Source organism: Stegodyphus dumicola, chromosome 10, assembly GCF_044657685.1.
Source record: "Stegodyphus dumicola isolate Sdum_Otavi_A_Nest chromosome 10, ASM4465768v1".
Classification (NCBI taxonomy): domain Eukaryota; kingdom Metazoa; phylum Arthropoda; class Arachnida; order Araneae; family Eresidae; genus Stegodyphus; species Stegodyphus dumicola.
In genome coordinates this window covers 121,083,235-121,097,833 of record NC_140777.1, presented here as the reverse complement: position 1 = coordinate 121,097,833, position 14,599 = coordinate 121,083,235, and the positions used below count along the sequence as shown (strand labels likewise).

Genomic DNA, 14,599 nt, shown 5'->3' with positions numbered 1-14,599 from the left:
CATTAAAACTATAAGAATTTAATTTAATTATAAAACACATACCTGGGAAAGACAATTTAGTAGCCTATGTCCTTTCAAGAATAAAAATCAATGAGGAGGGGAATAGTGTTAGGTGTGCTATGCTCACTTCAAAAGTTATTGAGTCCAGTGAATCTATAGTTGAAGAATTAAGTAAAGATCCGGAGTTTAAAGACATTTGCGCATATCTTGAAGACACCGAAAATTTCGAACATATAGATTTAACAGCTATTCGCAATAGGGCGGAGCATTACGAAATAATCGACAAATTGTTATTTTATACAAAGGTAACAAATGAAAATCAGAAATACCGACCAGTAATCCCAGCGAGTCTACGTTTAAGTATCTTGGAGGAGTTGCATGATCTACCATCTGCTGGACATTTCGGAATACGAAAAACACTAAAGAGGGTACGCGAAGCGGTTTATTTTCTGCAGTTACAGAGAGTTGTTACAGCGTATGTTAAAGTCGTGCCATATGCGCCAGTTAATAAACGATGTTAATTACAGCCCGGCAGAGTATTTAAAAAACATAAAGACCACTTTTCCAAATGAAATAGTTGGCATAGATTTGCTCGGACCCTACCGTAGGACAAAAATAAATAAAAACAGATATCTTTTAACAATCGTTGACCATTTTTCAAAATGGGTAGAAATAGTCCCTCTTAAACGAGCTTCAGCTAAAATAGTCGCAGATTCGTTCTTAAATAAATATATTTTTTAAAATACGGGCCCCCACTGAAAGTAATATCAGGTAACGGAAAACAGTTTGTTAGCAGTATATTTAAAAATTTGTGCACAGGACTTGGCATACGCCATCTAAAAATGCTACCATATAGACAGCAATCGAATATTGCGGAACGCGTAAATAAGAATATTGTAAAAATTATTAGGGGATACGTTAAGAATTACCATGACCGCTGGGACAGCTGTGTCAAAGAGTTAGGTTTTGCCTTGAGAACAGCAAATGAATCATGTATAATTTCATATTTTATGTTTCTATATTTTTCATGTTATGATTTTATGTTTTTCATATTTCAATCATGTTTAATTTCGTATTTTAGCATAAATAGACAAAAGTATTGTTCAGAGAATCCTGAATATTGTTCCGCCCCTGTGACAGAAAAATTTTGCAGACAATTTAGCCATTACTGCTTTAATTATGAGATTCCGGAGAATTTTTCGGTAAGTGTTAAATTTATTTACATTATTATGTTTATAAATTTTTTATTATTATGTTTATAAATTATTATGTTTAAAATTTATTTACATTATTATGTTTATAAATTATTATGTTTAAAATTTATTTACATTATTATGTTTATAAATCTTTTTATGTTTATAAATTTTTCAGTTGCCATGGAAAAAATATTAAATTGATAATTTGATAAATAATTTGATATTTCGGACTTCAGAAATGTTAAAATCAGAAGTGGGGAGCTGAAGTCTTTATATCTTTCGTGACATATGTCTGTACTGGGATACAAACTCCTCATTTCATATCACTACATTCAGAATAAAATGCCATCCAAAGCGATAGTTGGAATTGGTGATGCAAGTGTTAAAATATTGGGAAGTTTTATAAAACTTAAATCTAGACGGCTGCGTAGCAAAAATATAAATCACTTTGCTGATCAGGTCACGTGGTGCAAGCGTCAGGAGCTTTGTTGCATCTTGTGTGCAACATTAGTCAAAAGCAATAGCATTGCACTTTAGCTAGCAGAGTTGCCCAATAATTCGCAATAATTTCAGTCGATAATCGAAATCATTGCCCAATAATCGAAATCATTTCAGTCCAAGTCAGAATGAAAACCAAAATGGAGATCGCTGGTCGTCGAGAAAATCTGCTATGGATGTTGGGTTGGAGAAGCTGCGGTGATGTTAGCCGTAACGTCAAGTACAAGGCTTTTGGCTGATCTTAGGAAGTTAGAATACAAAATACTACACTGGATTAGCGGATAAGGCGGGACTAATTTTAGAGCTACATTAATTTTGAATAAAATAAATATGGCCAAAAATAAAGTAAATCGTATGGGGAAAGAATGTCAAGGAGTAACATGAAAGTAAATAAATAATGCCGCGACCAAGATAAGAATTATTTATAGTCAAATAAGTGAAAATTAAACGATTAGTTCCTAGTGCCTCAACCAGGGAGGGGAGAAGGAGGGACAAGTTCTTGTACTAGAAGCTTCGATCTTATTCAGTGTCGCTCGAACCCTTAAATATCAAGTGTTATTTTACTCCCATGGACGTTTAGAGCAAGATATTTCACAAATACTATTCACGGTAAACCGACTATGTTCAGTGCCAATGGTATAGGACTGCAGCTATCATTATAATCTTGACTCGAGAATTCAGTAGATTAGGCGCGCAGACTTAGAATACAGTTTCAAGGTCTACCGGGAGGAAATACGAACCCTTAACACAGTCCCTAACGTGGTAAGCAAAATGATTTTTTTTTTCCATGGGCCGATTTTAATCTGTTAATTTGCATGCACTTTAAAACTACTCGTTTCTTTTAATTCCAACATGTTCTAAAAATTATCAATAAATTATCTAATACACTTAATACCCGTCACTGTGATTTAATTTACTGTCATATTATTAGATTTCTGTTGTCAGTAAGAGGTGCTGGTGAATTAGAGCTTTAACCACTTAGCAGATTCAAGAAATTTAAAAAAAAAAAACATGTCCTCAAAATATCTGTTTTTTTATTACTGAATTAGAAAGAAAATTTCACTGCGGACAAAATGAAAAAAAAAGGTTGATCTTTGGATTATGGTAACATGGCGATTTTTTGGCGAAAATTTGGCGACCAACTCTGCTACAGCAACCCTCTATTTTTTTTTTTTTTTTTTTCCGCCGCCATTTTGTCTTCACGAAGTAAAGACATGTTTTCTTTTTATTTACTCAACACTTTTTCCAACAATCTACTAGCCGAATTACACTTATGCTAGAAATTTTATGTAACAAAACTGCTTAATCATGACAAATATTAACTGCAAAATTGGGAAAAAGTGCAGAATCGCAAACTCCTTGCGCGTTTTTCAGAATAGCACATACACATAAACCATTTACACGTCGACTTATTTTTACTTAAAAAAAACCCCAGAATTACACAAAAATGGCATTGCACACACTCTTAACTTTATCCATCTACACTGCTATTTTCTCATAAATTACAAAACTTTGCACGAAAATGCAGGAAAATTTTGTGAATCTTTAAACTCGGTAAAAAAGACATATATGAAATTACCTAATCGCGAAAAAGTATATACCCTTTCCAAGAATGAATATTTCCCCGTATAAAATAAATAAAATATCCAAAAACTTTTACCTCTAAATTATCTATTATATTATAAACGTCACCAACCAATTTATACCGCAAACATTAAAAATGGTTACAAATACTTAGTGTCAAATATTTAAATTATTTCCATGCACGTTTACTTCAACTGAAACGTATACCAAATTGCTACAAACATAAAATTCACAAAATAACTATCATTTAATTAAAATATAACTAAACCATGTACACGTCGACTTATTTTTACTTAAAAAAACATCCCAGAATTACACAAAAATGGCATTGCGCACACTCATCACTATATCCATGTACACTGCTTTTTTCTCATAGATTAGAAAAATTTACCGAAAATGCATGAAAATTTTGTGAATCTTTAAATCCGGTAAAAAGAACATATATGAAATTACCTGATCGCAAAAAAGTATATACCCTTTCCAAGGATGAACATTTCCACGTATAAAATAAACAAAATATCTAAAAACTTTTACCTCTAAATTATCTATTATATTATAAACGTCACCAACGAATTTATACCGCAAACATTAAAAATGATTACAAATACTCAGTGTCAAATATTTAAATTATTTCCATGCACGTTTACTTCAACTGGTAGTTTGGTGACATTTTGGAGGCGATAAAGGTTACTACCTAGGACTTTGGTAATAATGTGAGAAGCACTCAGTTCCGATTACGCATTATTTTGTGTGAAGGAAATGAGAGATCATGAGATATGTCATGTGACATTAATGGACGAATTACAGTTGTTTAATCGGAAAAGGGGGGAAATCTGGAAATTTCGTATTCAGCTATATTCTGTGTTGTGTGAAACGTGACATTAATGGACGAATTACAGTTCTTTAAATCGGAAAAGGGGGTTAATTTGGAAAAGCTTCATTGTGTGTTGTGTGAAATAGTGTTGATTAATTTTCGGATTGCATGGCGCTTTGTAAAGTGAATTCTAAATTTTTAATGCGTTTATCTGATAATAATAATAAGTTGAGATTGTGTGAAAGGAAGGATATTACAAGTTTAAATGGCGGTGCAAGAAATATGGTGAAAATGCACATTTTGTGAAAAGGAGTGTAAGGAAGGGTACTTAGTTTGCTGAAAGTAGTTTGAGTATAGGTGAAATTTTATTAATTTATTATTACTTGGTGAATAGACTTCTAGTTGACTACTGGATTTAGGATTTAGAAATTAGCAGTAGTACTGCAGCGACGTAATGAAGATTCTGAAGAAGATTAGGTAAGTTAGTATTTTTAATCATTTGAGGATATTATTTTTATGCATTGTTCTAAATGTAAGGAGTAAATAAATGAAAATGGTATTATTTGAAAATTGTTATTAGCAATGATTTAGTTTAAAGTAATTAGGATTGTAATCTAATTTTTATTAATTTAATGTATGTGCTTATTTATATTTTAAGTAGTGTTTTTTAATTTAATTATATAATTTAATAATCGTGATTTGAGTTATATGTTTGTAGTATTTTGGAATATATTTGAGTAGTATACGTTGAGTATTTTCATGCATTTTCGTGAAATTTTTTTAATTTATGAGGAAAAAGCAGTGTACACGGATATAGTGAAGAGTGTGCGCAATGCCATTTTTGTGCAATTCTGGGATGTTTTTTTAAGTAAAAATAAGTCGACGTGTACATGGTTTAGTTATATTTTAATTAAATGATAGTTATTTTGTGAATTTTATGTTTGTAGGAATTTGGTATACGTTTTAGCTGAAGTAAACGTGCATGGAAATAATTTAAATATTTGACACTATGTATTTGTAATGTTTGCGGTATGAATTCGTTGGTGACGTTTAAAATATAATAGATAATTTAGAGGTAAAAGTTTTTAGATATTTTATTTATTTTATACGTGGAAATGTTCATATTTGGAAAGGGTATATACTTTTTCGCGATAAGGTAATTTCATATATGTTCTTTTTACCGGGTTTAAAGATTCAGAAAATTGTTATGCATTTTCGTGAAATTTTTCTAATTTATGAGAAAAAAGCAGTGTACATGGATATAGTAAAGAGTGTGCGCAATGCCCTTTTTGTGTAATTCTGGGATGTTTTTTTAAGTAAAAATAAGTCGACGTGTACATGGTTTATGTGTATGTGTTATTTTGAAAAACGCGTAAGGAGTATGGTATTGTGCACTTTTCCCAATTTTGCAGTGAATATTTGTCATGATTAAGCAGTTTTGTTAGATAAAATTTCTAGCATAAGTGTAATTCGGCTAGTAGATTGTTGGAAGAAGTGTTCAGTAGATAAAAAGAAAAGAAACATGTCTTTACTTCGTGAAGACAAAATGGCGGCGGGAAAAAAAAATAGAGGGTTGCTGTAGGAGAGTTGGTCGCCAAATTTTCGCCAAAAAATCGCCAAGTTACCATAATGTAAAGATCAACCACTGAAACTTATACCAAATTGCTACAAACATAAAATTCACAAAATAACTATCATTTAATTAAAATATAATTAAATTAGAAAATACTACTAAAAATATAAATAAGCACATACATTAAATTAATAAAAATTAGCTTACAATCCTAATTACTTTAAACTAAATCATTGCTAATAACAATTTTCCAGTAATACCATATTACTTTATTTACTCCTTACATTTAGAACAATGCATAAAAATAATATCCTCAAATAATTAAAAATACTAACTTACCTAATCTTCTTCAGAATCTTGATTACATGGCGGATAAACTTTTCTAATAGATTCAATAAAATTATTGAAAGATTTTTTCTGCGAATTTTTCCTCCATACTTCCTCCGCTAAATAAAAAGCATAATGCCTAAGCATAATAATATTTATCATAATGCCTCGGAATGGCGCTTTTTATAGCACTCCACGTGTCCTCTATTGAGTTCGTATGTGCACCTGTCTTTCTTTTCTTTCATATCGTATGTGCACCTGTTTCAGGATCTTTAAAATGATACTTGTGGTTCACAGCAAGATGTTGAAAACCTTCATCCTCCAAACATGCATATGATTTCCAGCAATCAGATATGATTATTGTACCAGGTAGAATATACTGTTTAATAAAACTTAATAAGCAATCTTTACTTCTATCTCGCACAACCTTAAAAAAACACTTATCACTACCCCTTTCAATCCTACCAAACACCCATTTTCCTTCCACTCTCCTACCTCTCTGATACTTGCGCTTCCCAAACTTACTTTCATCTATTTCAACAATAACATTCATACCACCAAGCATACCCATATCATTCTCGCAAAATTCCACGCACACTTCCCTACAGAAAGAATTCCAATCAGATGCAGTACTACTGCTAATTTCTAAATCCAAAATTCAGTAGTCAACTGGCAGTCTATTCACCCAATAATAAGAAATTAATAAAATTTACCCATACTCAAACGTACCTTCCTTACACTCCGTTTCACAAAATGTCCATTTTCACCAGATTTCTTGCACCGCCATTTAAACTTATCTGTAATATCCTTCCTTTCACACAATCTCATTTCATTCCCACATGTTGGACATTCATACTTATCCGCAATTAAACCTACACTCATACACCATTCAACCAATTCTTTTGAATTATCAAATAAAAGCATTAAAAATTTAGAATTCACTTTCGATAGTACCATGCAATCCAAAAATTAATCAACACTATTTCACACAACACACAATGAAGCTTAATACAAAATAATATAGTACTACAGATATTTTTCCAAATTTTTACCCCCTTTTCCGATTAAAGAACTGTAATTCGTCCATTAATGTCACATGACATATCTCATGACCTCTCATTTCCCTCACACAAAATAATGCGTAGTCGGAACTGAGTACTTCTCACATTATTACCAAAGTCCTATGTAGTAACCTTTATTGCCTCCAAAATGTCGCCAAACTACCTGTTACCATATTCCAAAGATCAGCCGAAAAGGTTATGACAAATTACCATCATAATGGACAAAATGAAAATTCATAAAATTCATATTGTGGACAAAATATACGTATAAAAATCATTTATTGCCCCAACATTTAAGTACTATGTAGAATTAAAAAATAGCACTTAATGTAGTTATTAACGTTGAATGATAAATCAATGAAACCCCCTTTAATGTTGACTTTTCTCAGAAAGCCTGGTATGAATAGTAAACTTATATTTCATAAACTGATATTTCGCATGTGCTACACATCTTGAAATTTCTAGATACAAGTTAATATTTCAACTTGATATGACAGACATTACGAGCTTGTTGTTAGGTTTTTTTTAAAATATAATATACGATAACAAAGCGACTACAATAATTTTTGATTCAGACAGAGTAAAAACCTCGCGGATACTAAGTTCTCGATTATGGCATTTCACCAAGAAACTGCTCCAGCACGTTTACTAATTCTGGTTTATTCGCATCATGAGGTAATAGTAGATTCACTGAATATGTCCACATTATTTAAAAGCACTTCAGTAATATCAAGCTGGTTTCAGCACAAGGATGAGCCAAGCTGAATATGTTTATATTTGAATGGATATCAGAAATCTAAAAGTGTACATCGTAAGATTACATAGAGCGTAGAAAAAAGAGAAGGCCGAAAATGAGACAAGAGTTTTGTTAGTTTACATCTGTGCTGATATTTATCTAGCATTATTTGGACTGTATAGGTGTATTGGTGTATTTAATTATGGCAAAGCACACTAGGGCTATCTGCCTAAGGGGAGGGATGCCTTCATGGAGGACTTTCTAAGGGAAACTGGCTCGTATACACGTTACACATGGGAAAAACCACGAAAACACCCATGCAGCCCGCCCGTTCGCGGGATTTGAACCTCGGGACCGAACTACCAGTGTTCAGCGACTTTACCGCTCGGCCGCTGGTGGGCTTTGGACTGTATAGGAATAGTTTATGTATTTTTAGTAAGATTTACCGATCGCTTAATTAATGCTTAAAACCTAAAGAATATTTTTCTAAATTTTCGATCTGATAACCATTTTTCTAGAATATAAGTCTGCAGTGCGATCTCTATAGTATAAGGGCTTTTTGCAACATTTCCAGGGCTATTGATTTCCATTCGACTTCCGTTACTTTCCAAAGTCCATCAATCGTAGTGGGTTTGCTCTAAGAGCTCTTTTCATGAGACCAAAGGCATTAAAAGTTCATAGATGAAACGTCAGAGAACTTATCCCTTATTCTAACAATTTTTGCATTGACGGAACCAGGTTTGTACATAGTTTGTGTTCATTTTCGATAATAAAATGAACTTTTTTTATTTCAGTCATTTAGGTACACACATGCTTCGCCAAGGATCTCAACGTATTTCACTTCTTTCCTCCACGTATTTTCATTACAACGTTTTTGAATTATACTAGAATGCGAATATTTCTCTTCGAAAAGCGCAAACATCTATACTTCAATCCACATACATTTCTACATATGCGACATATAATACATGACACATTCTATACATGCGACATTTTGAAAGAATAAATTTAAAAGGAGCAGACTATATTCCTCTTTCCAATAAGTGTTGACAGAAATTTTTATTCCAGACATTCGCTTTTTTAAAATTTTTTATTAAATTCGTCTAAAAATGTGTAAACGCTCTCTGTAGAGTACGTGCGTTATTTTACAGATGTGAATATTACATAAGGTATATAAGGTAGTCATAAACATGATTTCACGTTCGATCGTGTTATGTGATGACAGTGTTATGACTAAGGAAAATCAGACAGGGCGTTTAAAAAAAATTAAACATTCAAATTGACGAACAATATGCAAACGCGCATAAACCTGACTCAATTTATTGCGTTAAGTACTCGTGTCTTAAAAGCGTTCAATTCTTACCAGTGTTACTGCAGTCCTTTCAGAATATATTCTTTGTTTGAAAATCTCGTTGAAGTTAGCAGTTTTATTTATTTTTTCACAATCGGAGGCAACAATCTGTGGTTAAAATGTTGCATATCATTACAATCTTTCTGGTAGCAGACATTTATTAGAGGAACATCATTGCCTATATTTAAAGTTCGAAACACCACCACTATACGTGCTGCGAAATAGCCTGGGTCGTTATTAAGTTTATATATAGTATACCAGATACACAATAGTGTACTAAATAACTGCAAACGTTTGTTATACAGAAGTATTTCGCTTAATCGTTAGTCAACTTCATATTTATCTGCTTTTATATCAAAGAAATACAAGTCGCAAGAACGATGCATCTGCAAGCAAGCAGAACTACACTATTCGCTAAATTAGATACATATAATTTCTTTAAAGTTACAGTTTTAAGTATATGAAATAATACAGTTAAATAAAGAGTTAGAAAACAAATAATAGTTCAAAAGTCCGGTTACGGTTAAACCGCCGCATGTAATGATCTGAATTCGAGGTCGTCTTTCTCGAACCCCTCGCACCACCTTTTATGGTAAACAAGCATTTGCATACAACTGTCGACATAATGCTCAGTTAACGATATTTTTGCAATATAGCCTGCCCAACTAAAAAATATGGCTATCTTTTTCTCCCAGCACTGGATTTCGCAAGACTTAAATTGGTGGCGATTTGTTTGCAAAAATCCTCTGTGAACAAAATGCCTTTTGTTCTGGAGCTAATAACAAATAACAATAAAAATTAATCCTGTTACCTGTTATGATGCTATACATTGCGATCAATTCGTCTTGGGGGGGGACGTCAACCATTTTTCTGCACCAGTCGATGTATGCCTGATTTTGCTGTATCAATAATTAATCTCCAATAAGGCTCTCGAACCACCAAGTGACTATAAAAAATTACTAAAACTTCGCTTATTTAAATGCTCAGAGTACATGAATTGTAACGCATATAAACCTTTATTCTTTTAAATCATGCGATGGATTTCATGACAAACTACTGAATGTATTTTTGAAGTTTGTATACTACCTACACAATAGTGTACTACTTTCGCTATCCAAATCAAAGTATTAATAAAAGTTAACAGAAAATTTAATCAAATGCATTAGAAGCGATAAAGGCTAAGATGAGACCTTAAATACTGATATCTTTCAAAAGACTTTAGCCCCAAAATTAACATTAAAATATATCCTGACAATTACTTACGATAAATTGTTCTTTGTAAGTCACCCGTGTGTTAAAACTTTAATTAATTATTATTATTATTATTATTATTATTATTATTATTTTTTTTTTGTAGCTTGCTTACATATATGACGATCTAAATCCCGAGAATTTACTTAAATTTGGGCAGAAGGCTACAGAGTTAATTCCAATACATTTTGGAGAAAGGTAACTGTTTTTGTAAATTTATATTTTAAGTAAAAAAAAACTACATATAATTTACATATATTACTGATCTATAAAGCATTATGTATCAAGATGCACAGTTTTTTTTATAAAAGAAAGGTAAATCAATTTGAAGAAATAGAACACTTTACAATCATTTTGCTGCATTTCGAATACACGAAACGCTATTCTAAAACAATATGTATTGTTCGAAAACTCGCTAAGATGTGCTTAAATCAGCACAGGGAAAATAATTCAATAATATAACCTGACATTGCGACAATAAAAAAACTGTTTATATTTAGAGGATGATGCACTAAATATAGAACACTTCGTAGGATTATTATTTTAATTAATCAGTTATTTATAATTTCAGGGTGCGACTTTGGTAGACCATTTGCACGGATTTTTGATGATTTACGTTGGCGCAATTGTTGGCGCGATTTTTGCAATCGTCAGCCATCTTGAAAAACGCTGTTTTTACTTATTTTACGCATAGTATGTAATGTAAGTATTCGAAACTTTAAAAAAATTAATATCATTAAAAATAATGGATTAATTTTTTTGTTCAAAATGTCGTTTTAGGATGGCAGGCAAATGTAAATAAATGCATTTACTATGAGTATAAAATACTAAAGTAAGGTTAAATTATTACTTTCATATAGCAAAGTAATAGATTAAAAACACCGCTGTAAAAACATTGCGCCAACGTTTAATTGGATTAAAATATTACTTAAATTGAATATCGAATTAAAAACATCATACCAACTTATAAAAGAATTAAAATATTCCTTAAATTGAATATCGAATTAAAAGCATCATACCAACGTTTAAAAGAATTAAAATATTACTTAAATTCAGATCCTTTAAAATAGGTTCTATACGATATAACTATTTAAAATTAAAACATATGTGGCAATAAATATCTCGGCATTTTTTAAAACAGTGTATTAATTTTTAATAAAAATTGATGTATACAATAATAATATAATGTAAAAGAAAATATGTACTTACCTTTTTTTTTTGAATAATTAACCTGTCGTATATTGATAAGTACCACAAAAAAAATCGGAATCATAATTTAGATATGATTGAAAAAAATTTGAAAAATGTAATCTAAGAAAAAAAATTTGTAAAACGTAATCTAAGGAATTCGATGAGATGAATAATAAAATTTTAAAATGGTGCGGTAATGCACAAATATTTAGTAACCAATCTCGGAGCTGATTAAAACACGTATAGAATTAAAATTATTTAAATAATCATACATAATAAAATCATTTAAAAACATGCAAAATTAAATTGTATTTTAATATTTAACATAAATAATATTTAAAACATTAGATTAAATTTATAGATATTAAAATCAAAAAAGTAAGGTGACGTCATTCATTACATCATCCACAACATAAAATTCCATAAAATATCATAAACAATAAAATTTTTATTTCAAATAAAAATGCAAAATTAAATTGATTTTTAATATTTAGAAGCCATAAATAATATTTAAAACACGAAATTTATGCATAATAAAACGCATTATTTTTAAAATAAAATGACAAAAAAGTGTCGGTTATCATAAATAACTTGTTTAGCAATGGGTTTACCAAAAGTCATATCGCTTGCCAAAAAAAAAAAAAAAAAAAAAAAAAAATCGCCAAAATCGGTGCAACCGTCTACCAAAGTAGCACCAATTTCAGCCTCTGTTAAGATTAAAATTATTCTGCTTTCCGTTATTGCTGCCATCATTTAACTGTAACGGCGGTGAGATGTTTGAGCTAACTTTGCGTTAAATCACTTTTGCAGCCTTCGACTACTAAACGCAGTTTAATTTCTGTTTAAGTTTTAATTTAATAAAAAAAAAATTGTTTTAAACCTTTCCAGAACTCTTGTCATTTCAAACCGAGCAAAAATTGGCGCGAAGTCTGTTAAGAGTTTGATGCCAGTTTATACTATCAAAGAAAATCAAACTTTGTAACCTAATCCTAAAAATTAAACACATTGATTGCATGTTTTTTCCCTTACTACAGGAATTTTATATTAAGAAATGCAATTTAATCATGAAAACCCATTAAGTATGCTTCAGATATAGTGTTAGCTAATTCTTATTATTTTTACTGCTTTAAAACTTGAAAAAGCATTTCTCGAGAAAATATATTCAGAAATTCATCATTTGAATGAAGTACCATTCGAATGATAATTCGGTGTGCATTTTGGGCTTGTGAGATACTTGTTTGCTCCCCAGTCAACTACTTACCCGTTTATTTAATTTTAAACACTTTTCTTATTCTTATTTATTGTAGGCAGATAGCCTTTACGTGTTTTGTGATATTCAATTAAACAAACAAAAGATGTAGGCAATTTTATGCTAATTAATCATCTTTCATAATTTCAGCCTTCGTTCTCTTTTCCGTTTCCTTAACGTATTTAAACTCAGGTTACTGAATTTTCAGACCGTGTTTCTGGCAACGCGAGCGCGCTACGTGCTGTTACATGTCAACTCTGACAGTTGCAATCATTTGCGTTTGCGTTTTTTCGTTGCAAGATTTTAATTCTAGCGCTCTGGTAGAGTAGCCAGCTAGCTTCGAGTGCATTTTAATTGTGCAGTCATTGACTACTGTTCTACGTTTATCCTAAATTTCACGCTTCTGTTTAGTTGCTTATATTGTGGCAGAAGAGAATGCATTTCTGTAAATAGAAAAGTTATTTTTAACTTTCTCAACGCCGTTATCGTTCTTTTAGACATAGCGATAATTTGCTTGACGTCTTTTAGGTTTATTTGACTAAATAACATTACCAGAACATGTGTGCCCTACAAGTGGAGATTTAAAAACAAACAGGGATCAAATCGAACAAATTAGTAATCCTACGACAAGACAAAGCACACTTTGGTCTGTCCCCCTCCCAAGATTGCAGGCTCTACTGGCAACAGGAAGTCTAGTGGAAGGCTTCGGATTCATCCCAGACACTATGCGAGCTTCGATGAGTCCCACCGTTATATTCTCGGTTACAGCCGAAAAGATCGCGGCAAAAACATCGCGGACGAAAACGTCGCGGAGAAAACAACGCAAGGCGAAAACGTCGTGCTACAAAACATCGCGGGAGAAAACATCGCAAAGAGAAAACATCCCAGTTCTAAAACATCGTCGTACAAAATATCGTCGTCGAAAATAAAGCGGTTCAAAAACTTCGCAGTTTAAAAATATCGTGGTAAAAAATAAAGTATCTACAAATCATCGCATGACGATAACATCGCAGACAGGCTTTTTTCAGGCTTTAATAACTGTAAATGGATATTCCCATAATGATTTATGAGCGCAAGAAGGAAAGAAGGATAATTTTTACTTTCATATTTTTTATGAACTAATAAATTTTGCGGAAAAAGTAAGAAGGAGACTTAAGCATAGAAAATAATGCAACTTATAGCACTTAATAGAATTTTAACTAACAAAGTAATATATATAGTAGTAACAAAGTAATATATATAGTAACAAAGTAATATATATAGTAGTAACAAAGTAATATATATAGTAACAAAGTAATATATATAGTAGTAACAAAGTAATATTAATAGTTAACTAACAAAGGTCATTAATAAATCATTTTTATAAAGTTTTTACTAGTAATTTTTCATGAAAAGTATTATCTAAAAAAGATTAGAAAAAGGATGGTAAGTAACTGCATAACCTTATTTTTAAAAAAAATGCTAAGTTAATTTTGAGATTATTTTCTTCATTTTTGATAATCTAATACACTTATAGAGAAAATTATTTCTTGTTTTGTTTCAGTTTATTCTTAAAATGACATTAAAATTTTCATGCACAGCGTGCAGTCAGTTACTTGAATGCTGATTTTTTAGTTATGAAGAAAGTCAGCTATATAATATTTCAGTAAGTTTTATATTTATTAGATTATGCCAAAGCACACTACGGCTATCTGCTTAAGGGGTGGCATTCCTTTGTGGAGTACATTCTCAGGAACTGGTTCACATGCACATTATACTTTAGGAAAAT

General features: G+C 31.2%; 1 protein-coding gene across 1 annotated transcript in view; it reads left to right on the top strand.

The window, feature by feature from the left end:
* Window positions 1-14,599, top strand: part of LOC118200502 (uncharacterized) — a 203,638-nt gene that overhangs the window by 56,284 nt on the left and 132,755 nt on the right. The window contains exons 4-5 of the mRNA XM_035372459.2: window positions 1,082-1,202; window positions 10,498-10,589. Coding sequence (XP_035228350.2) covers window positions 1,082-1,202; window positions 10,498-10,589 — 213 coding nt within the window. The remainder of the gene's footprint in view (window positions 1-1,081; window positions 1,203-10,497; window positions 10,590-14,599) is intronic.